This window comes from Cariama cristata, unplaced genomic scaffold, assembly GCF_000690535.1.
Source record: "Cariama cristata isolate BGI_N322 unplaced genomic scaffold, ASM69053v1 scaffold3976, whole genome shotgun sequence".
NCBI classification, from domain to species: Eukaryota; Metazoa; Chordata; class Aves; order Cariamiformes; family Cariamidae; genus Cariama; species Cariama cristata.
The window spans coordinates 8,723-35,131 of record NW_009622518.1 but is presented as its reverse complement, the minus strand read 5'-3'; the positions used below and the strand labels follow the sequence as shown (position 1 = coordinate 35,131).

Below are 26,409 nucleotides of genomic sequence, written 5' to 3'. Positions count from 1 at the left end.
GTGAGGAGAGCTTTTCTACTTTATTACAAAGAGAAGAAGCCTTTATGTGGTCAGAAAATACAAGATTGATCTTTTTTTTTTTTTTCTCTTCCTATGAAACGCTGCTGTTCAAACAGCCAGAGTGAATTGTCTCAGTTCACTTCTTGAAGTCCCATCACATTCACTTGGGTATGGATGTCCTTGGCTGCTGAAAATCTGGCCCTTTAGTGCACAGGGCGACAAAGTAGTCCCCTGACCAGCAGTTCCAGAATGTCCCGTTTTCATATATTGCATCCATGCACACCTCCTAAAAATGAGGTACAGCAGGGCAAACATTTTCCAAAATAGATGTCATATATATAATATATACACATTCGTACATACATACCTTTATTCATGTGATGTCCAAAAATTTAAAAAAAATGTACACATTTATTACAAAATCGTAACAAAGACTGGACAGTGTTTTGCTCATTCTGGAAAGATGAAGCTCAGTAATACACAACTCTGGAAACTAACCAGAGACTGTGGCAATATCTTTCTTCTAAACAGTCAGATATTCTTGCATTAAGCTTGGCGAAAACTGCCTTTCAAAAACAGAAGGGGAAGTAAAATGAAGGAAGCAAACCTTGCTCATCTTTCCAAATGAAATACGAGAAGGATCTTCACATAAAAATGCACAAACATTTTTTATTACCAATAGTGCTACAATGAACAATGCAAATTTTGTTGTCTAATTTTTTGTCTTTTTTCTTTTTTTTTTTGTTTTTACATTTTGGAAAACTAAGTGGTAAACTTTTGTCAGTGTACTCGCTTGTCTTTACAGACCCAAGCTTGTCTGCTGGCAAAAAGTAAAACAAGAACAAAAATTCAGACCCTGCTCAAACTAAAGAAAAACAATTACAAATTTAGTTGTTGGGCAGCACATAATTAGTAAGGCAGGACCTCAAATGGTGACCCTTCGCATGAGCCAATTGCCAGATCCTCAAGGAATTAAAACCAGGATGCCTGAGCCACATCAGTTCTGCAGTTATGTTGAGTATTGTGCTGAGACAGCCATACCCCAAGAAAAGGGAAGTCTTTAGAAGGCTTGCTGAGCAGGGTTGTAGTTGAAGGTTGATGGCAGATGAGGCCTTTCTTCTAATTTGTCATATTCCAGATGGAACTCCTACATTTAAAATAAAATAAACAAAAACAAAACCAAATAAAACAATGCACCATTTACCTGTCGAGACCTGATTTTCCTACCAGTCATACTTAAAAAGCACAAATATAGAACAGATCAAGTCTTAACTTATCTTAAGGCAGAAACACATGATTTTGCTATCTTGGATTCTATATTTTAAGTAGAAAAAAGTCAATATCCTAAGCCATTACACCTGCAACATGTAGGTTCTCCTTTATAATGCTACATTACTCTCAGAACCCTAGTTACCATCTCAAACAATTTTATATACGCACACAACAAACATAAATACACAGTCATGGCATGAGTTGAATTATGAATAAAAGCTTCTGTCTTTCAAGATGTCAGACGTACAGAGACTGCTTTTGGATGACCTGAAGTTTGGGGATATTTTGTTGCATACTACCAGGCCCACTTGTAAGTTAAACTAGCTAGGTTTCTCCTTGGGGAACACTATCTAAAATGCTAGAGACAAAGTACTGAGACCTAGTTAAGTCAGAATTTAACAAAATATTCCACGTTTCATACTCAGATTTAAGCTTCAGACTCACCCAACCCTCCTGTGCATCCTGAGCTCCTTGCTCCTATATCACACATTGCCACCGTCTTCTATGAGAAAGTCTCTCAGTGTTTTGTAAGTCACCACACAGAATAAAAGTCTTTGCCCATGTACTCAGATGCCACACAAGCTACTGGTTCATAAATAGGCAGCTTTTTTGTCTCAGCAGCAGAAGCACCTGACTTTTATTTGAGGGCATCTGGTTTGCATAATTGTAAAACATTTCAGTGATCCAGTAGGAATTCTTATTCTGACTACAGCAGCTTCCACACACTAGATTGTAACCACCTTCGATGTCTAAAAGCATCCTGATCATTACAGTAAAAAAAAGCAGATTCCTTCCCTGTGACCTTAATTTGTGCACACAACCCTAATCGGTGCACTTTGACATTTGGTGTTTGTTACTTCATTCATTCAAAAATGTACAAGGACTTACTTAAATCTTATCTATTTCAGATCCTTTCAGCAGTTTATGTCTCATCTCCATTTTATCTTCATTCAAGAAACAGTTTCAGAACTGTTTTTTAAGGGTACTTCTTGGTAATTCAACAACAGCTACATTGGACACACAGAGTAATTTATTTTGCCTAACTCGGTGGAGAACCTCAGCAGAACATCACCCATATCTGCAGAGCAAACTTACCCCACTATTTTTACATACAGACAAAACCAAGAGTAGTGAATAGATTAATTTAGAAAACTTCCTGAAGTGATTAAATATTATACTATTTCAGTTCTTACAGGCAGTCAAACTAAAGACCAAACAATGCAAGACTAGAAATAAAATCTAAGAAATCCAACTCTCAAGACCTCTTTTCTTTAAGGCAAAATAAGGTCCATTTAGCATAGAAAGAACATTCAGCATGGTAAGGCAACAAAGTAGGAGAAAAGGTTAAGCGTTCACTAAGTCTGTATCCCCCAGAGAATACTGTCCCTAAACCTGGAAAATCCTAGCAAAACCTATGTGAGGTTACAGCTATCTGCACTGAAGTGCTGCACATCTGCTTCATTTCTGGTTCCCCACTCTCTACTCCAATCAAGGGTTTTTTTAGTTAGTTGTTTTTTTTTTTATTTTGGTGGTAGGTTTGTTTCATTTGCATATATAACCTAAAAAAGTGCTGATAGTGGTTTTGTTTGTGTGGATCTTCAGTAATTCTGAAGTCATTCTGTAATAGAAAAAAAATACCACTCAAACATCTCTCTCTCCATGGCTTTCAAAGTTTCCATTTTGCACATAATGATGGAACGGTCTGCCGATCACTATCAATCTATCGTCAGCTTTAATCAGGTACCTGAACCTCCACACGCTCTGAAATGCCTTCAAAATTACCCATGGAAAATGGTTACTTAAATTGGTAAGACAGTATCAGTAGCCTAAAAAGGGCTTTCCAAACTTGAGGTGGTTGTGCGTCTGTATGGGCAGTTGTAGCTGCAAGCAAGGTCTGTATCTTAAAGAAATGCTCAGTAGCTTGAGTAGTCCTTTGTGTGCCTTGGTGTGCCTCATTTAGAAGAACGAATACAATTCCTTTTCATTAGAAGTGGGTTCATATTTCAAATTGTCATCGACCTTTAAAATAAACAGGCTTATAACAGCCTTTTTGATTTGCACCCCAGTGTCAGCAATGCTCAAGTCCAATATCCAGTAGTGTTTAAGAACATCTAAAGTTATATCTGACAATATCAAAAAAAGAACTCATTAACCAAATATTTTTTTAAAACTAAACGGCAATTATTTATTACATATAGAAAAATACTTGCATTACAGGCATATTTTATGTTTTTGCTTTTGATTCCAGGGGCCACTGTGGTTTAGGATGTGAACAGTAGCACTGCTATTTTTGAATATAAACAGATAAAAATAAAATGTAAAAAAAATGCCATTTATCCATTGACAAACATCTGTTAAATTGTTTTATTTTCCACATGGAAGTAATTATTAAAAATTAAATACCTTTTATTAACCAAGAATAATGAATACTAAATGTGTGTGGAAACTCACAGCACATGTGCGACACTAAACAAATTGTCCTATGCAAAGAAATCAATCATGACATCCTGAAACCTTGTTTTGATGGTAAAGTTACATCAGCCTGCACATGTACAAACAATAATCGGTAAGAATACTAAAGACAGAAGAGAATTGCTTAAGGTAATTCATAGCATTAATAGAGTAAAACAAAACCAAAAGCTAGCAGAATAGGAAGTGTCCTGAGGACAAAATATTCTGGACTGTGTTAAGCCCATCAAAGGAGATGGTAGAAGTCCCATGGCTAGCTCAAAAAACGCAAATGGGACCAAAAAAGCAGCATTTATACTGGCTTAAAGACAGATGCAAAGACCCAAATTTAAATTAGTGGCTGAATTAAAATGCTATGGCACATGTCTATTAGAAGAATAAATTTAACTTTCTAGCAATTATAAAAGTATTTCAACTAATATTGATCTTAAAAGGACACGGAGTAATTTAATATAAGCAGCAATGCTTACAAGCAAATAAACACCTGGAAATTTAACCTTCTCTCCCATAAAGAATTCCATGTTTTCTAACTACAAAATCAAAGGGGTTTATAATCTTCTTCCTCAAATGGGATTGATTCTCCTTACTTTTCAAAGGAGAAATTCCAGACAGTTTACTTCAGACAATTTAAATCAGGATTTCAGTAAATGTGCAATTGTAGAAAGCATTTTTGGCATCATATCTACCTCCCCTCCTCTCTCATGTCTCCTCAACAGCAACGAACTATATAGCCAAATCCTCAATGAAAAATCAAAAGTGTCTGTAACCACACTGCACTTTCTATATCCCCTAGGATGAAACACCATATATATAGACATATCTGTAATCAGCATTTTCCCACATTTTGTTTTGCATTTAAGCTGAATTTGAAGTTTATTGTCATTCACATTTTTTCACTATTTACTACCATGTATCAACATTGAATTAAATTGATTTTATTTCCTAACAGTTTAGGAATTGTCTCCTTACTCAGCTGTTTTGCTGTATTTCCTTCTTCAGTCTATTACCTATTAGGAATATAAAAATAGATCCTGAAGCTTAATAAAAAAGGTAAATATATTTATTTGATGTTTTCTTGAAAGAAGTTTTTCAGTCTACTGGGCTTTGTCAAAACCAATCTAGGACACTATCAAAAAAACCTGTTAAAGCACATCTGGTGTGTGTTTTTACAAACTTAGTCTTAAGATTTAGTAATATTATCCAAAGTAAACAGTTATATTTCACTGTATCTATTGTAATGCAGTACAATTTAAGATAGGTACAATAAATGCATAAGTTCATAATGCACCTTGTCTGCAAAGCACAACACATTAAAATATGTGCTGCCTTGTATTTGAGCACATACACTAAAACAACAGACAAATTTATAAAGCACCTTGAAAAACAGTTGAATTTGTACATATAAGAGACAGCAATTTACCAGAAATGATTCTTGTCTGACTGCTTCAAAAAAGGACTAATGAAACTGTTAAGCAGCAATTACTATTGTGGCCTTCTAAGGAACTGACATTCCCAGCACTCACTCATGTAGCAGTTATAGTCAGAGACTGCAATTTATCAAAATTATTTCTTTTTTTCCTACTTCTTATATTCTTAGTTTCCTGAAACATTAGTTAATATTTCTGTGTCTGTTAGAAAAAATTACTTGGCCATACTTTTCTTTGCATTCCAAGCAATGTGGAGTTATCAAATACTGCCACTCTTGTTATTGTAAGTCTATGTTAGTCTTCCTTCAAGGAAATGTCAACTCCAGAAATTAATATCAGAGGTAACAACATTACCATGCAATGCCAAGAACACACCTGACATACATCTAAGTTCATATTCATTTATCATAGATGGAAACATAACAGAATTTTATTTCTAGCAAGTGATTCCTTTTCCATGTTACAAAATAGTAATTTTTCCCAAAATCCTTCCCTAGCTTCCCGTGATCAGCACTCAACTCGCCTGCTGTATTCTGCACCAAACTAAACTTAAATAAAAATTTCAAAATAATATTCCAGTTCCAATTTTTACATTAAGAAATACACAACCGAAAAGAAAAGATATTATCTCTTCCTATGGACACTGTGAGGGGCGATCATGTTTCCTGTTAACTTACTGCTCAGGTGCAAAAATTTAGAAAATACTATCCCTCTCCTTACTAGTTATCAATTCCTTCTTAAGGTTGGGGGAATTACTATTATTTTCAGTATGCAAAGTAAAGGAAGAGAATCTGTATAGATCTTGGGTAAAATCATTCCGAGAACAGCAGTGAGAACATCTCCCCTTCACCGCAGTTAGCTCCAGGAACGCCCAATAGATGAAGTCAGCTCTAGTCTTTAAAAGAGGAAGGATGTAGTGTGCTAATTAACAACACAAGCACTGGATGCTCAATTTCAGTACAACACTCAGGACTCCAAATAGAGATAATGCTGTCTTCAAAAGTAACGCTTAAGCATTAAGTAGCAACTTCATACATTTACTATGGGTAGAAAAAGAAGAGACACTAAAGAGGTTACTACCCTTATACAATGGGTGCTTATACACTTTCTCCTAGTAAAAGAAATGTTTTGTTTCCCCATAGGGTAAAAATTCAATTCCAGTGATATATGAACCTACATGAGGTTCTTATTGCTCATAAATAAACAGAACATATTCAGTTGACTCCAAAGAAGAAATCTATCCTTTCAAAAGGTAATTACTTCCCCTCTGATGATCTTACATAATAATAAAATAGCTTTAAACAGTGTCTTGGGAAACCTAAGAAGGTATACCAAGCAACAAATAAATAATTCAAGTAGAAATTAAAACCCCCTTTGTTTTGGTTTTCTTTTGAGGGGAGCGATGTTTTTGCTTAAAAGTTTTGGAATTACCTTGTGCTTACAAAACCCCATACAAGATGGGCTTGGCATTAAAACCTTTCGTTACCAAATCTTGGTTTTCCTACGGTCACAAGAAAGGCAGCAGAGGCAATGACTCACGCATGCAAATGGACTGAAGAGCCTCCCATATCATTTGGGGCAATTAAAATGTTAATTTCTGAGGGGAGCTTCCACAGACTAAGCAAATTTACTGGGGGGAGATGGGAATAAATACAAAAGAACATTATATCTAGTTAATCTCTAGATGATGTCAAACTTCAATATACTGGCTAGGAAGAAATGTAATGCATTTCACAGAGGGGAGAACACCGAACTTTATTCCCTTTAATTTAAAGCTGACAGTTAAAAACACATCAACAGACATGTAACTATTTAATGCAATATTTAATCACCTCCAAGTGTATAGATGAAGCCTGCTCACAGAAATGAAATGCCTTTTCAGTAAACAATTCCTAAGTTAGGCTCCAGGTGAAAAGATTTCCGATTAAATGAAATACCTAAGCATGTGGAACCACAAAACATAGTTCCAACATGCTGGAATTAGACCTGTTAAGTCCAAGGCTTTAAGATTAATCTGGTCTGATCTGCTAAGTGTTTTTTGGAGAAAAGCGAGAGTGAGATACCGTATCTACAGAAGGTCTGATACAGAAGTTTCATGTTTGCTCTTCCATTGATGAATCCAGCATGTCAGTTAAAATTTGAAGCAAAATCATGCCACATCCATAAAATCACATATAACCAAACTTAAGTGGGGAATGAAATTCCTGACAAACTATTTAACTCAAACAGACTCTAGGTAGGTGTAATGGTTGCACGTATACTGCAAATTAATCTTTTTCAGTTCCAGCTAAAGGTGAATGCATTCCCTTGTAGGGCAGGCTATTTTCAAGAGAGCACACCTCTTGCCAGGTTAGTGAATGTTGGCACTCCTGATTACTCGAATAGTGTTTTGCAACATACCTACATTAGAAAAATCTTTGCTTTAGTGGGGAAGGGAAATCACGATCCAGCCAGCAAAAGACATCATACAATATGGTTTTAAAAGCTGGAAGCTGGAACTGGAAGTTGGATGGTCTTAAAAGATGGAAGATACTGAAAACTAATTATCTTTGAGGGAGGGTGGAAGAAATGAAGCACAATTCTATAAATTTCTTCAGCTAACAAGTAAAGGGCAAACATTACTGATAGTATTCATGGACAGAAAGGAACAAACAGATTATGAGAAGTGGGAAGGGAAGAGACTGTAACTTTCTGACTTTTTTAATGCCTCTTGGCCTAGAATACAGAAAATAATCATCATGAAAATATGCCTCCTCCCTAAAAGAAGTGAATTATTTCAAAGTACTCTGATATTCAAACAACAGAGCATGAAAGTCCAGCAGTATGCTCAAGGAGAGACAGTACCTGAAAAAACAAAAAAACTACTCCCCCCACCCATTCCACCCTCATTTTAAAACCAAAGATGTGGTAGCTCCCCATTTAATTTTCTAAAGCAAAATAATAAAATATTTGCAAGCACAATTTCTAAAGTGTCAAATAATATTTTCCATTCTGTAATTCTGTACTTGAAAAAAAAAGCTTTTGATTTTAACACAACTCAGAAGTTCTACGTCCTTGTAACTCCCAAAGAAAACATGAAATAAAGAAACAGCTCCTCCTCTTCCACAAGCAAGCCAGTGTTTTAGACAATCTTTATTCCCTCACACATCAGAAATTAAGATAATGAACTTAAACAACAGGAGGTTAAAAAGTTTGAAATTTTTGGGGAGGAGGCTGCGTTTTCCTTTTGTCTTCTAATAATACATGCTTGACAGACTTAAAAAATCTGCACAACGGAAAAGAGATACCTTAGCTACTTTCCTCCAGTTAAGACAGTCAAAGAAGTAATATGTTCCCCTCTCGTACGTATTGGTTTTCATTGTTGGCTCCATGCCGGGTGCCCTGGTGATCCATACTCGTTCTTCTTTGTGGTATCTCCAATCCCGGTTAAATCTTTCATTTTTAACAGGAAGGAAAAATAAATTTTAGTGTTAGCTATCTGAATTTGACTTAATGAACTAAATTTTGAAGGGTTTCAATCAAAACTGTACAATGCATTCAAAACCAAAACAAAATTTCTAAGACAGCACTATACCTGCAATCTCATACCTCTTCCATACAATTATTACACATCAAACTAATCACATATGAAACTTTAAGAAGTCTGGTGGATTCAAACAACAAACTCTTTTTATGATTATTTACTGTTTTTCATTTTGTTGCAGATATTAAACATCTAAGTTATCTAACGACTGGCACCTGCCACTTTTTCACAGTGCTTCATAACACAAAATTCATGAGACAGACTTGATTTCCACTATATGAATTAAAAAAAAAAAAGTGCAAAATCGAACCAAGGTTGGAGGAGGTATTTAAAAAAAGGTTTCCAGCTTTAGATTGACTAAGCTTCTGTTTTCAATGTCTAACTTGTTGAAGTTTTCTTTTTAACATCTACTAATTCATTACTGCAATAGATTAAATCATATAAGACTGACAAAATAGTTTGAACGTACAGCTCTACTGCTGCTAATAGCTGTAATACATCTCCTCCATTCATGTAATAGAGATAAAACAGGAGATCTTCTCCATATCGGCCAAGTTTTATTGCAGCCAGCTGCAAAAGATTGAAGAAAATGACGATGAAAAATCACAATAGATAAATGTTTTAAGACATACTATCCCACTTAAATAACACAAGGATACATCCAGAATGTGCTTCCATCCTAAGTGTGTTGCAAATGATACACGTAATATAACAAGAGTAATAATCACTAAACCAATCAATTTTTCTTCACTTATGGTTAACCTTTCCAACTTAAAGGACACAATAGAAAAATAAAGCAGAAGTAACAAATCAGCAAGACAGAATTTTCTCCCTGTACCCGTGTATCTGCCTTTTTTAATTAAAAAAAATACCAAAAACCCCAACATTTACATGTATTTGCTCACTTCACACTCTATTAAGTAACATTACTACAATTTCTTACAATATTTCTCAACAGTCCCTCTTACAGAACTACAATAGTTGAAAGAAAATATATCTAACAAAAAAATCCCTATTCATGTAGATATGGAATGAAATAGATAAATGTGAGAATATCTTGAACCACAATTCTGAGCTTATCTCAAGAAGAAATATCTCAATTTAATATGGCATTTGAATATTACAGTATATGGCCTATAAGAAACTTCTGCTTTGCACGAAAGGCAAACTCTTAAAAACATAATGTGCTCTTCTGCTAACCATGCCCATTCTGTTTTGTCTTTCCTTTCTTTTCCTAAGGTGGAAAAGGTGCATGATGTGTCCAATTAGCCGGTTAACGCACCACTGTTCCTAAAAAGATTGAGGACATCCATAAAACGCACTGATTTTGAACCTTACCTATCTGAAAGAAAATTTAGAAAATTACTGGTAATAAATTCACAAAAAAACACGCACACACACATATACTCACCTTATCCCTAATGTGAATGTTAGTTAAGTATTCAGATGGAACATGGAAGTCTAAAAAAGAATCGGAATTGATGCAACTATTAAGACATGTAAATGAATATAATTTGCAAATATTAATATTGAATTAAATAGCTATTTCTCTCTTACCTATGTCTTGAGGTCGACAAGGTGATGATGCCCAGGGTGATGCAAATTTGGGATAAAGATTTCTGAAGAAAAGCACAAATTTACCAAAATTAAAAACAAAACCCAATCCAACCAACCAAAAAAATTCCATAACCAACCTCACAAACCTAAAAACCATACCACACAACCAAAATCACTAGCTGGGGTGAGAAAGAGGGAGAAAAGGAAATTTTCAGCCCTCTTTCCTGAAACAGTTACATCTATTCATTTTCTTTTTAATATGCAGAGTAAGATTGCATTTAAACTGCCAGGGGAATCTGCTGGGTCAAGATTTCCTTTTTAATCTACCACTCCTTCAACTCAAGTGCCAGGGATCCCAACCCCTTTCAAGGACCCAATTTTACACAGGGTTTCAATTTGCATAGGAACAGTTGCCACAAGTTCTGATTTATTAGCCTATGATTTAAAAGAGGAGGAAAAGCTTATACTGGCAAATTTATTCATTTATTTTTTTAAACTAACCAGTAAAGATTTTACTCTTCTTCTAAATTTCAGTGATGACAAATAAACTGAAACACAGCATAATGTGAATATAAGTTTATTATGATTTAATATTTTTCTTTCATACAGATTTTGCTAACATATTAAAAAAAATTTGAGTCATTAGTTTAATAAAGAGAAAACCATGAACCTTCCAACTCTGCAATGTCTGATGTACTGCTGGAAGAAGTCTTCTAATAAACAGGTAAAGAAGTAAAAAAAAGGACTGAGCAAAATGTACTTTTGGCAGGTAGCTACAGCTTGCTTTTAATTATCCATGACAGCACGCTATTATGGCAAGTTTTTAAATGAAACTTCAGTATGGTACACCCTATGAAATCCTTGCTTTCTTCCTGTCAAAGGCCTATTGATTACTATTAAAAAAAAAAATATCGGAAACCTACCAAATTACCTGAAGACAACCAACTGCCAGCTGAGCTATACATGCCCAAAACTACACTGATCAAGTAGTGTCAATCTTACTCTAGTCTAATCTTACTGTCAGCAAAAACTTTGACTAAGTTTGATGCAAGCTCTACAGAAAGAATTTCTGGAAGCGGTAATTTCTAAAACATTACATCTTTAGAAAGAAATATGCAAATTAATGCCAATTATTTTAAGACAGAAAAATCAGGAGCCATTTTTCCTGTGCTTTCCCCTCTCATCACATTCATCAGTCTTCCCTGATAATATGCAGCTCCGTATAAACTTGTGAAACATGGAATCTGTCCATGCGTATGCTGTTTGGTCTTTGTTTTGTTAATATATTATATGCAAACCGTAAAACATATATCTTACTCTGTCAATAAGGCTAACACTATGTAAATCCCTGCTGAAACAAAATGATGGGAGATTCTCAGCTGAAAGTCAAGAGTACTGGAAATTATATTTCTCTCACAACTACAGCCACTTAGAAGGTATTGTTTTCGTCTGAACTGATCTAGGTTCCTTCTGTAACTAGTGGAGAAAGGGAGGCACTCCGGGCTGGTGATTCATCTCACCTATCTTAAGCTCTTATCTTACCATTAGTGCAGTCGCTAACTGCTTTTCTCCCCACTGCCTCTACAGCCTAGGTGACTAAACTTAGGTGAAGTGAATTACTAGAACTATAAAACTACCTTTTCATTTAAATTAATCTTTGGTGTAGGGCAACACTGCAGATGATCTGTTCATTATTACGCTACTATAAATCGAATTTACCCCCCAAACTGCTGAGAGTTAAGTGTAGATACCCTCAAAGAATATTATTATTTGAAAAATAGCACATACATGAATTTTTTTAACATTACACTTTCAATTCCTTGAAGAACTTAGTAAAGAAGTTGGGAGAATAAGCAAAGCCACTAGGTTTATTGAAAGTTTGCATAAAAAGATCTCAGTATGCCTTGAAGCACAATTCTCTTGTTGATGAAAATTCTAGTTTACTGTCATTACATTTTCAATTTTTATTTGGCAAAATATCTTGTGGGTTTGACAGTCGTGTGAGCTAAGTGAGCATATTACAAATGACAGCATAATAAAACCAAAACTGAAGATAGTACTAAAAAATCAGAAACTTACTCAGGAGAGTTGAGATTGAGACCTAGTGTTGTTAAATCACTTCCTAACGCAAGATGTACCATTCCTGGATCTGTCTCTGCTGCCCTGATGAATGTTAACAAGCCAATCATTCCAAACTGGTCCGTCACCATCCCTTGAGGAATGTTGGTAACCCGACCTGGGCAAGAAGAAAAAAATTAATTTTCTCCTTTCAAGAAGTGGAGGAATCAACAAGGTGATCTAAATGACTGCCAAAAATTTTAAAGAAGAAAAAGTGGAATGACACATACCATCAGGTAACACCTGGATCCCTTTTTTCTGCTGGTTGTTGTTTTGCGTAGTTGAACTTTTATCTCCAGGAAACTTGGGCCCATCTGTGCTGGATGATGTTTTGCCTGATGTACTCAAATTCTATTAAGAATAATTTGCAGAGTTAGTATGATGGAAACAAACCAAAATGGAAAAACTTGCTGACCATATCTTTCAGTCAAGCACTCTAAACCAGTATGTCAAGTCACTCTAATTAATTAGACACTAAAATGGAACCAAGCTGAAGCTCTTGAGTTCTGTTCACAAACCTTATGTAATATTTACCATTTCCTAAAGTATACCTGTCATACAGTAAGAACTATTAATGAGCCAACAGCTTGCAGTCTAAAAGGATAAGGAAATATTTTACATCTGAGTTTGAATACACCATGGATATCCCAACTGGCTGTGACTAGAGGATATTTTGGACTCATCACATCATATATTTTTTCCATACAGTCTTGCTCCTGCATAACATTCCACGACACAGCAACAGATAACAACTCAAGCCAATTTCAGGTGCAAGCAACATGCAGTTGGTATATTTGCAACTATCAGGAAAGAGATGTAAACACTACATCTGGCAAGAAAACTGCGATTGTGCTCCAGGAGATCATATACTGACACAAGAGACAATCCATAACCATTATTTCTTACTCTCTTATTCCTTAAAAGAAGTCTGCAGTAACACAATGTAATTACATTTACTCCCTCCTTCCTTACTGTATTCAACACTACTGTATCAGAACATTTTCCACACGATAAACCTGGCCACAACATCTGAGGGCTAGGCTTCCCCCTGTCCCGTTTTTGAACAGTTACAGTTGCGTTTTTCAGATTTTACATGTTTGTAATCACATCTACTACTTACTCATCAGTATTTAGGCCACCCTAATTAACATATTTTTTTGAATTATAAGCAATAAAACAATCAGAAACTAGAATATTTTGCCAAATACTGTAAAAAACTGTTCTCTGCCATCCAAATTCTATTTTCATTCGTAATAAAAAAGCAATTTTTATTACAAATCTTTCAGAGTAAGCAAAGAAAAAACCGCATAATCTTATGATCTAAGCTACAGAGCTAACACATAACAATTACAACTATACTTAAGATACAATGTAACCCACTAGTCTACAATATACTCATGAAATGCAATGGTCTCTATTAAAAGAGCTTGTTCCCTGTGACTTCATTTCCCCATCAAGAATTTTACCTTGAAGTGATATTGTACCACCTAACTTTTAAAGGATTGGACAGCTTTGAAGAAAGATGTTATAATGTGTAAATAACTACTACTGATAAGAGGCAGCAACAGCAAAAAATGAGCTTGAATTGGTAGAAAAAGATATTATGAATTGCAAATCCTGAAAAATACATATCAATTCTCAAAAATAAATTTTGAAGTGTTCTTGCAAGTTCCTCCCTGGCCCCTCCCCAAAATACAAAAGGATATACACAAGTCATATGAAATTAAGAAAGCAAGGCCACAGTCACTGTGGGGACCAAAAAACTTCCTGAGAAATTCCATTTACACAGTTATATATGAAATGCTGCTTATGCAAAATTTCTTGTTAATTTAGAGGGGTAAATTTGAAAATCTTGCATTACAAATATAGTCACTGCACATTTTAAAATATGATCATCAAACCAAGTATGAACACTCAAAATAAAAGAAGATAAGGCTTACTTACAGATTTATTGTCATCATTACTCGATGTTGGGTCTTTGTAGCTGGAGCCTGGTAATGCTGGAAAATCTTCATTGTGTATTGAAAAGTCCTGGGACTGCTCACTTGCTGGTTTTGTTACCATTCCAACTATCATCAAAATGAAAGCAGGAATAACATTAAACTACTGCTAAGTAAAGAATTTTCTGCTGTTGATCTTGCTTACTGTCCATTTTCATTATGTGCAAGCTATACAGCAGTAATCACTTTCAAAAAACCAGGTAAAACCAAAACAAAGCATATTCATTTAAAACATCCACACATATTAGACTAAAGCCTCTTATTTAAGTGTGAGCTGAGAAACACTCTGGGTTAAATTCATAGACACATCCATTGCTTTAAGAATGAAGCCCAGTACTTTTACCAGGAACAGCACCTGTTTTGCACATCTAAATAATCAAATCATCTTTACAGGCATTATTAAAGCGGTATTTAAGGAAATCCACTGATGAAGGAAGGATGTACTGCTTTTAGGATTATAATACACTTTTCCTCCATCCCCTAATTGCATGAAGAATTTCTTAGCATAATCTCTTTAGAAGCACGTATTCTTAAAGGATGCCCAGCTAACTTGCAACAGAACATATCACCAATAAAATACTTGCCTGTGACATAAGAACGACTCCTACTTTCAGTATGAAAACTGAAAGCATTTAGCCTGCAACTCTCAGTGCTCTGACCCTAATTTAAAAAAAGTAGGCCAGTCACATTGGAACATGGATTCCAACTACTGAAAAGCAACATTCTTTTTTTTTTAATGCCAGTTAAAAAAAAACAACAAACACAAACCAAACAAAAAAACCCCAACCCAAAACAAACAAAAAAACAATCAAAGCCCCCACACCACACACCCAAGGGCAAATATTCTTTGCTGAGGGACAGAGAAGTAATACAGTGATTTGGTTGCAAACAACACTGCAGTAGAGGAATAGAAGACAGAAGGAAGTCTAGGGCCTATTTTACGAAGATTCATGGTTCAGAAGATGACTATATATGACTTTCTCTAGTATTCCAAAGTCAGAGATCAAAGTTTCTTTATTTAAGAAAAAAACCCCAAGTTAATCTTGTTTCTGCTGTTCACCCTTTTCATCCGGAGTTATTACAATTTATTCCACTGGATGAATAAAACTGATAATGAATTAACTCTGCTGCATATTCTCATTCTATCTAAAAGTTATCTGAAGTCTAATTTTCCTGAATAAGCTAGGCATGAAGAAAGTATGTCTCCGCTCAGTTTCAAACCTTCTTTTTCTTGACCACCACCAAAAAAACTCTCCACTTTTTGTTGCTGGAGACAGTGCCCTGTATATCTCATATCTCCATTTCTTGATTGTTTCTGCTACCATACCCATCCCCAGCATTAAGCAGATGCTCAAGATAACTCTTCAGACAGAGAAATTTCTTTCCTGGTTCACCACACAGTTGTGTGAACAGCTACGCTAATACCAAAATGGGGAAACAGTGTAAGCACGGAAGCAATTAAGATTTTTTTATGCAGCAGTGCTGACGAATGTTGAACTCCAGCTCCACACTGGAAGTACATCTGTGTGGATCTCCTTCCTACCTTCCATCAATTTTCCACGCAATGGTTTCTCTTTCAGAGACAGACAAAATTCTCATGTAAACCACAAGCTGTATTAGACCTCCACTCTCAGTGTGACTTTTCAGTATCTTTATTTGGGGACTTTTCCCTGTGTTTAGGAGCACTTCAGTAACTCATTTAGCTCTTTCTCACAGCTATCTTAAGCACAGGGCCCTGGTTATGCCCAATCCATTAGGCTGCTTTCTCCTGGTAATGTGGTATCTATTATTTCTCTCCAATTAAAGTTGGAGGTATCTCTGAAAAACGCTGGATTATTTTTGGTTGGAAATTTGCCAAGTGTCATAAAAATACCTTCAGGTTATAAAAGCAACTTTTCAGAGTAGCTGACGCAACACGCATGACAAAATCTACTAAAGCAGTAACAAAAAAAGAAGTGCTGTGCCTCACGCTAAGCTTACCTGAATTTTTTCCAGACCCAAATAATAAGATTTGTATCCACCTTAAAGTTTTTCCTTTTATTATTTTTAAGCTGTTCAGCAAGAATTATTTAAGACACAGACTTGGAATCTGACTGATAATAGTTGATGCTTACAGGTTGTTTTTTGAAATCTGATGTTCATCACAAGAGTGGCAGTGAACAGTACTACAGCAAGTACTACCAATAAACATAGAAAATATACAGTACGTTTACAGTTGCTGACTTTTTACATAATAACACCTCCAGTAATTGAATATTATTTCTAAAATTTACCACTCAAACTTTGATACTTCTTGTATACATGCAATTAGAAAACAACCTATTGCCTAAAAAATGTCTAAAGTGAGCAGGTTCAGAGTAATCATACTAGACAGATCAAAAACTCCAACAACCTCTATTGCCAGACAAACTAAAGCAGATGAGTTCTAATACTTAAAAAAGCCTGAGGGGAATATCTCCAATCACAGAGATATTGAGTACTTATTTTTAAAAATGAGACTTAGGAGCTCAAGTGTCTGGCATTTTTTAAAAGACTACCTATCGTCTCATGGACAGCAAAAAGTGAATCAAGAAAACACTGATTTCATTCAAAGAGCTTTCAAAAGTATAGTCTTACCATAGGGTGCCCTTCCAGCTAAAGGGTTTATTAATGGAGTTGGATTGCCACTTCCTTCCCTTCTGTTTCTGTCTGCTAGTGCTGGAAAATCTGAGAGGTCCAGTCCTGTCACATTTTCACTTCCATCTACAATAAAAACAGATATTTTAAATTCTCTTACGTTTTTTACTCAAAGATTAAAAGATTTACTCAAAGATTACTTGTGGAAGTCTGGTGAAGTTCTCACTGAAGTTCTCGCTGACTGGAAAAGGGAAAATATAACTGCCATTTTTAAAAAGGGAAAAAAGGAAGACACAGGGAATTACAGGCCAGTCAGTCTCACCTCTGTATCTGCCAAGATCATGGAGCAGATCCTACTGGAAACGACGCTAAGGTACGTGGAAAACAAGGAGGCGATTGGTGACCAGCTCAACATGACCTGGCAATGTGCGCTTGCAGCCCAGAAAGCCAACCGTATCCTGGGCTGCATCAAAAAAAGCATGGCCAGCAGGTCGAGGGAGGGGATTCTGCTCCTCTACTCCGCTCTCACGAGACCCCACCTGCAATACTGCCTTCAGCTCTAGGGCCTCCAACACAAGAAGGTCATGGACCTGCTGGAGCAATTCCAGAGGAGGCCACAAAGGTGATTCAAGGGCTGGAGCACCTCTCCTATGAACACAGGGTGAGAGAGTTGGGATTGTTCAGCCTGGAGAAGAGGAGGCTCCGAGGAGACCTTAGAGCAGCCTTCCAGTGCCTAAAGGGGCCAAAAAGCAAGCTGGGAAGGGACTTTTGACAAGGGCATGGACTGAAAGGACAAGGGGCAATGGCTTTAAACTGGAAGAGGGAAGATTTAGATTAGATATTAGGAAGAAATTCTTCCCGGTGAGGGTGGTGAGGCAGTGGCACAGGTTGCCCAGAGAAGCTGTGGATGTCCCATCCCTGGAAGCGTTCAACGCCAGGCTGGATGAGGCTTTGAGCAACCTGGTCTGCTGGAAAGTGTCCCTACCCATGGCAGCAGGGTTGGAACTAGATGATCTTTAACTAAACCATTCTATGATTTCATTATGTGCATGATAAATGTAGAATATATTTTCTTTCTTCAAGTTGATCTTTTTACTCTGACTGATTATTACAAATTACTACAGCCTCTGTGTTACAAGACTAGCCTAAAGAGCACCAAGACGTTTGGGGTTTGTTTTTAAACAATAGCTAGTCAACGGTATTTTGTAACAAGGTCTACTCATTCTGAATTAAAGACTGCATGTGTAAAATACAGGCACGCTATCAAAATTACAGTACTAGGATAACTAGCCTGTTCAAAATTTAAGGAGCTATCAAGAAGAAATTTGAGAGAAGATAATAACCCATATTAGCAGCAGCATCAAGGAGCTCTTTTGTCCTTAGATAAGGTACGATAAAGCTGAAGCAGCTGTAGAACCAATGCAGTGCAAGTTACATGGGAACATTTTTTGATTCAAGGCAGAAAATACTATATAGGCAAGGTAGAGCTGCAGCTCTACACAGATGTCAGGTACGATAAAGCTGAAGCAGCTGTAGAACCAATGCAGTGCAAGTTACATGGGAACATTTTTTGATTCGAGGCAGAAAATACTACATAGGCAAGGGTAGAGCTGCAGCTCTACGCAGATGTCACAAGGTCCTAGGGGATGCCCAAATCCTTCCACTCTGTGAAGTCACCGGCACCTCAAGTTGCTTTATATACACAGACACCTACTGAAACATCAGCATGGACAAACCTAAGGCACTTATGCAGAAGGATATTTTCCACTGTCTAGTTCATTAAATTCAGGTGAAGAAGTAATTCAGAGAGAAAAATCATAACTGAAACAACTGACTGAAAGGATCACATTATAAACCAGCTGCTCAAAAGGAGTTTGAGATTTCAAAAAATGCTTTCCCACTGTTTTCACCCTACATAATTTTTTCACAGAAAATGGCTAAATCTTCTCTTCTCTGATCCTCTTTTCAATTCCATAAGCTATTTTGCATTTCTAACTGACTAGGTATAATCTATAGTCATGTGATGTACAGTGAGTATTCTACAGAATACTTTCACTTCGTCTTCAAAAGTATTAAAATCCACCGTTACGAAGTAGTAATAGTTTCATAGCACTGCTCTTGGAGCGGCATTTCTATGGAACAACTGAAAATTATAACAAAGTTGCACTGCAACAGAACAAAGGATTTTCAGTTAGACTTATTTGGTCAAAAAATCTCTCTACTGTAATTTAAGACCAACATTAATCAGAGTAAACTCACCTGTTCCATTAAAAATGTTACTCGATAAGGAGTTATTCATTCCAAATGCCTGATTTCTGTTCATCCCAAATCCAGACATACTGTGAAAAAAAAAATCCAGGAAGTCAGACAAAAGGCTATACATACTTTGTAATTTCCAGTGGAAGGCATTAAGGGGAAAAAACCCTAAGACACTTAAATTATTTCAAGCTTAAGCAACCTACACTAGCCTAAACTCAGTTTTTAATTATTTTTCTTTATACTTCTGAAAACTCTTGAGCAGCAGCAGCAGACACCGCTCAATCAAGACAACTGGAATGACTTCAAAATAACTTAGTTTTTAATAGCCACTGTGTCTTAAGACATCTGTTAACCAACAAGTTAATGACAAACATGATGGTTACTCAATTAATTTCACACAGAAAAATGAAGCAGCAGTAAATGCAATAGTGAAAAGTCAGACTGCAATCCATTCATCTGCAGGTGGGAAGCTGGATCATGGAAGTGATCAAGTTGGTCATGACTCAGTTATAAGCTGAACAGTTATGGTGTGTAATCATCACCATGTACATGTGGCACTATTACGAGCATAGGGACGGTCTCTGCCACACGAGGACACCAGCTAAATTAAAAGTTTCATACAGTCAGGCAAAAATATTTAAAGACATCTAAATATCATGTAGTAGGACTACTGTGGTGAGAAAGACACCCTCACAAATGATCCACTTCATTCTGTGCAAGCTGGAGATGTTGAGAAGCCCAAAGGTAGGCCCCAGCTGAATGAAATTCTGAATTTCTGCCCTGTGGGAAATCACAACATTCATCTTTTCCCGTAACAGGATGGAAGCTGATGTTTTAGAAGTTTCCGCAAATAAAAACGTCAAACGTTTTCCTTGTGGAAATTTTACCTACATGGACTTTTTCCTCAGTTACAAATCTGAAGCATTTCATTCCAATTTGAAATAGCCCTAAATGTTTCATTTTGGATTGAGACATCAAGAAAGGACTGGTCCTGTCCTGCTTTGCTTCCCCAAGGTGGTGTATTTGAAAGGCATCCAGAAGTCTGACATCTCATGCATCTGAAGAAACACATTCCTGGTATCATCTGTGAATTCTAGACCTGGTGAGAGCACCAACAGGAGACAACTTGATCTTGAGGGCATATCATCTAGTCTGATAACAGATAGTATTTCTCATGTACGAAGCTTTTTGTTTGCTTTTAAACTAATTAGAATTTCAGGGATAAGAAAGGGATGCCACAAAATTCACACTTCTCTACAATTATTTGTAACCTGTTTTACCAATGTAACTTTTTTTTTAGAGGTATTTTTTATGTTCAAAGACCTAAAAACTTTCATTGCTCCAACTAAGGCAACCACTCAGAAAACGCTTGTTGGAAGTCATAAAATTCAGGCACCTGTCAAGGAGTCACCATAATTTTTTTTCCAAGTATAATTTCAAAATTTTGTTAAATATATCAATTAACAATTGGATATGTACTACTACTATACTACTGTAGGCTAATAAACTGTGGAATAAGAACTTGACATTGTTTCAGTGATATTTCCTTCTCAACTTGTAAAAATGGTAGCTTCTTGAAAATGAGATATACAATCTCCAAAATCATTGTCCTCTGCATGTAGAGTTTTTAAGTATATTACTACTTCAACCTTTTGTGATGCTCAAGTTTCAAAAATACTTTAAGATATAAAAATATCATCTCCTTTACCTACCACTATACATCACAGGAAAGAAAAGGCAATTCTGTGTCATCAGAGGCAAGATGCAAAGTCTTCTCACACTCCAAGAACATAAACCGCCACTACCAAATCTCTATTGCTGTGATTGAGAAAAGCACTTTTATGCCTGTATCAGTGTGAAACTACAGAGCTAAATAGCCTGACCAAGTTTCAGATAACTGTGACATTAGTTTTCACCTTCCTCTATCCATTTTGTAAAATATTAGATCGGGTTAGAGGTGGCACCTGACTGCCATGAGCTTGTTTGTGCTCCATGTAAGAGTCAGCCCCTAAGGAAGGGCCCGAAGGGAGAACAAGGACAAAACTTGGAGCATAGATATCATGGGGTTGTGGAATGAAGCCCGGAAAGCAGTCAGCTGCATGAAGCTGTGACTACACACATTAAATAATTAGAATCAACACACGTTTTACTACAAGTTTATCAATATGAACTAAGCATAAACACAGCACCAAAACACAGTTAAAGTCTAATGACTTATGATGTTAGAATCTTGCCCAGAGTTACAAAAAGAGAAGTGATTGAGAAGCTTTTGACATCCAAATGAGCACCAAATCCTTAAACGAATGGCAAACCACTGTCTCCGTATTATTCCAGAATTTAAAGTAGTAAAATATTAGGTCCCTACTGTGTCTGAATCAGGTAACTATTCTTCCAGAATAACTATTGTTTTTAAATTGCCTTATTTTACAAACTCACAGATGAATAGTCTTAAAATGGATGCATATACATAAAAAAATCAAGATAAGTTTCAAAAACAAACTTGGGAACACATGAGAAACTTCGTATTTTAAAGCAGCAGCAGCAGAAACTCAATCATCAGGAACAGAATTTAGCTTAAAGGCCTCAAAAAGCTTGTGTGAATATCAAAAGCAGCTTCAACATTTATTGCCAGGAGACGAGACCACACGAGGCAGCTTTCGAGCTTAATTCTGATGGATAAAAATTAAGATCTCCAGAGCAGCATTTAAGCACGTCCGTGGCCGTACAGGGATGGTCCAACTAAACAGCCTTACCTGTTCACAGTAAAAGGTTGTCGAGAGGGTTGCTGCTTTGGCATACATATTATGCTTGGAGAGCTTCTGTTGGGGCTGCCTAACCCTGAACTGCTCATGCTGTTTGTCCTGCTGGGAATTCCAATGCCCTGACCAACCTGGGAGTGGTTCATCATATTCCTAGGATTCATAGGCAATATCCCTCTGAAAGAGAAAAACCATCCACAGAGATGAATCTGTACAATAGCATTTGGTTACTCATTTAGATTACTAACATAGGATGGACTCTGAGCTGTTGCAACCTAATTTGTGCTTAGCGTCAATACATGATGTTTGGATTATTCTCTCTAATTAATGCAGTTTTGGATTTCTTCAGAAATACCAGATGACCCATTACATACTAATCAAGTCCCTGGTCAGGTTTAGATAAATACTTAAGTATTATGCATGTGAAAAGGTGTTACAGCAATTTTCTAATGAGCACTTCAGACCTACTACCTTAATATTCTTATACGGTGTACAACATCCATATAAAAATTTTAACTGTACATTTACCAGAACAATCAAAAAACAGCCTCTTACATTCTGAAGCAGAACTTGCCAGCAATTTGTCCTTTACATACAAAAAAAAAAATCTCAGATACTGTCTTACAGTAAGCCCTTACTGTTTTACGGTATTATTTCGCTAACACACGCAGTGGTCAACAGAAACTACTTTTCTTCTTTTTTAATTAATCAGACTGTAAAGTAGTTGAGGCAAAATATGCAGAACATTTACCAAGAGCTCTGCAGAAAGACACAATCGCAGAAACATTGGCTATCAATAAATACCTGCTCGGAGATGGAGGCGTGTGAAGTGACATTGTTGGTACCCCTGTTGTTGGCGTTACGTGGCTCGGTAACTGAGTGCCTTGTGATAAGCTGCGATTTAACTGAGGGGTATTGTTGCTCATTCCCCTCATTGGAAGGCCTAGTGCACCTATTGAAAAAAAATTCAGAGGGGTGGAGATACAGAGCAATCAGGAACAAAGTCTTCTCCATCAGGTGTAGATGGAAACAATTTATGCTGACAACCTACAAAAAAAGTGTAAAGACTGAAGGAAAGTGCAGTGTAAAAACTAAGTCCTTGCTTGCATAGTAGAAGTCCAATTATCTCCAATTTAGCCCTGTTTGTTAAACTTTAGAATGGCTCTTTGAGGAATTTCTGTATTTGAGTCACTAACAAAATTTTGTTTCCTTTGAGATGTATACGGTAGAGAAAGGGTTCAGTTTTGAGGTTTTTTTGACAAGGACATGAAAATCTACAAGTTATCTCAAAAAAGACAGCATTTTGAGAAAATTAGTAACTGCACTCAAGGAATACATTAATTACTTCTGAATAAGTTGGTATATATTTGGCCAGTATTTAGAACACTGATCTGTCTTGTTAAAAGTTAAGCAAACCTTCAATAAAAAAAAGGAAGTTAAGAATATTTAGTTAACAATAACATTGCTTATAGGACATCAAAAGCAACACTTTAGGCCAGTTCTCTGTAAAGTTTAAGTTGCTTCTTTTTGATAACAGAATCTCAGTGCCCATGATCAAGTCAAGTTCAATCTTTTGAGAAAAGAAAGCAAGTAGAATTTTACCTGCCCTCTATTAGCATTTAAAGATATACAGAAGATTTTTAATACTGTGATCGAAAGTATTTTCTACAGAAAACAACTGGGTGTGACAGAATAAAGTAAGTACTTCAGTGAGGTAAAAAAAGAAATTATTTTAGCTCAGAACAGCAAAACATAACCAGTTGCTGCCCTGTCTCAAAATGTCCAAAAGCTTTATGAAGTTTCTTATCATTCTCACATCGCTTTTCTGTGTTTATGAAGTTTCAGAACGATGTTCAAAGACAAGAAAAAGTCATTTAGTGCAACATATCAATAGAAACAAACTTAGCATATAAAATGTGACAGCTATAGGTAACGGTCCCTTTGCCCATTGCTTTGGCATAAGGCTGCTGAGGTAGACTCATAGAACTCAAAACCTTATTTTGCAGACCAAACAAAAGAAAAATTATGATGAATCAGCATTCTCTCACGGTAGATCGCCCCTGCAGAAGAGCTGAATATGCCAGTGTATAACGTGATTAAATACTAAGAACACAAAGAACGGACATAGCATACACTCAGATTATTATCATGGACAAGGTCTGAAGAAACCTCCCAGTCATTTAGCTCTCACACTTCAAGAACTGCTGTCTGTCTGTGTCCTACCCTACAATTTGCAATCCAAGAAGTTTGCAATAACACTCAAATTTATCTCTATACATTCAGATTAAGAGGCAGCGTGACTTGCTATAACAAGCCTCCTAAGACTTCATTAAATGCTGATTATATCAAGGTGTTCACTGTAAATATTTTGGCAGTTTGCTGCATCAGAATAATCTCAATGAGCATAAATATATATTATAGATAGTATTTCATGCTGATTAACAATTATGTGGCATTTAAAAGATAAAATGGTAAAGAAAAAAATATATACACTTTCAAAGCAGATACAGTACACTGAAACACATGGCTACAATATTCAGGCTAATTTTGTACAAGCATTTGTTTCAGCAAAGCCAGTTTTACACTGATGGTTATTTCTTGTTGCTGGCTTTCTTTAAACTAGAATTTTTAATGAGTAGGGCTGTTACAGTGAAGGACAACCATATTCCTGTGGCTGGCAGGTAGGGGCAGTTGACATATTCACCACAAGGAAGGAAAAAAAATTTATTTTTTTTTTCTTATGCTTCATTTTTCCATTTTTTTACCTGAGAGAAGAGACTTGCATGGGCTATACAGGAGGCTGAACACTGAAATGGCCAATTTCCTGCCCGACAGTTAAGTTTAAGTTACATTAACTCTATAACATGCCATCTTGCTTAATGACTAACAGGTACCAACCTAAAAGCACACAGGCATTATCAGCTTTGTTTTTCCTAAAAATATTTTAATCATAAGCATTGACTTCACAGAAGTTTCTCACCCCTTCTTCTCATTATTTGGTAGAAAGTGAACCCCGATAATATTTACTTTCTAGTTTTTAGCTATGCACGTCTCCATGTTAGAGAGATTATGTCCTAAGCACCACAACCAACTGAATGAACAACAAAGTTGATGAAAAAAGTCAACCTTAAAAATTAACAACAAATAACTGAGATAACCAGAATTAATAAACTACTTCAATATCTTTATACAGTTAAGTCTGAAAATTTGAATAGTGCGATTCAGGACCCAAAAAGTCAAGGGCCAAACGTGACTCAGACTGGCCAGAAACTGCTCGTATAAATCTCAGCAGCATAATCAAATGTCAGTTTATATTACATGGTCACTCATCAACAGCCACGGAGATAGCAAATAAAAAAACCAAAACAAACAAAAAAAACAAAAAAAACAAAACCAAAAACCCCCCCACACTATATTTTTTAAAATATCTGAAGAAAGCTGGAAGAAGTTGTGAAGGCCATGCATCTAGCAGACAAAGCTTTTAGTTTGTCCAGATAAAAATGTCCAGACTCTCTAAAGTACTCTGAAGACACTTTTTCTCAGAATCTGAGTCAGATGCACTTGGCAAGAAAGTTGCAAACATTCAAAAGGGTACGGTGATAAAAGAGAGATGTTCACAAACCCGTTTTACTTGTGTAACCGTATCTAACTCAGATATTCTGAGTCACTTTCTGGATGCACCCCTCAGCTATGAGGAGGTTCTGTTCTCAACGGTGGCCCTTAAGTTAGGTGGCTAGTGTTACACACTGTGACTGTTCCTCTATAGATCTCCTATTGCAACAGTGTACACAAGACTGGCAGATACAGAAAAAAATCTTCAAGGTATGGGAAAGGAAAAAAAACAAAAACAAAAGTGGTGCAGAGGGCAATAATCTTACTGGCATAGTTCTTTGCCAAATGTGAGGTGCCAAGCATGTACACAAGATTTAATTTGCTCCTGTAGAGCATGAAATATCAGTTATAATTTAAGGTATAACTTCCTTCTTTTCCTTACATATTCTTCTGAACTAGGCTTATTTTGGCCCAGCTCACTTTCCTTAGTTTTTCCTCCAGAGAGTCACAGTTAAATCACAGACGTTCTTTACACGATCGTTGTATTTGGATATTTAACAGCTATACAGTGTCAATATATGACATGTTGCATACTAAACACTGCAAAAATGCATACTAAGCAAAGCAAAAATGTACCTTAAAAAAAAATAATCACACAAATAAGGAGACATACTGTCTTTTTTACAGTCATCAGAAAATAAAGCCATATGTGTGTTCTCTATCCAAAGAGCATGAAACTAGAACATATTTAGCATAAAATAAACATATCATCAATAAAAAGAATTCTTACTTTGTTGCCCGTATAAACTTGCCCCAAACTGAGACAGCTGACCTGATGTTGATGGTGATGCCAGCAT

The 26,409-nt window shown here is 36.2% G+C and overlaps 1 protein-coding gene across 1 annotated transcript; it reads right to left on the bottom strand.

Moving 5' to 3' along the window:
• CNOT2 (CCR4-NOT transcription complex, subunit 2) lies at window positions 1-26,409 on the bottom strand (the record flags this gene model as incomplete). Its single annotated transcript, XM_009702348.1, has 13 exons — window positions 1-1,147; window positions 8,456-8,600; window positions 9,161-9,261; window positions 10,103-10,152; window positions 10,249-10,310; window positions 12,328-12,484; window positions 12,597-12,717; window positions 14,311-14,435; window positions 16,983-17,108; window positions 19,242-19,321; window positions 21,995-22,177; window positions 22,805-22,952; window positions 26,343-26,409. Coding segments are annotated over 13 exons (1,452 nt in total), but the record flags the coding sequence as incomplete, so codon positions are not given.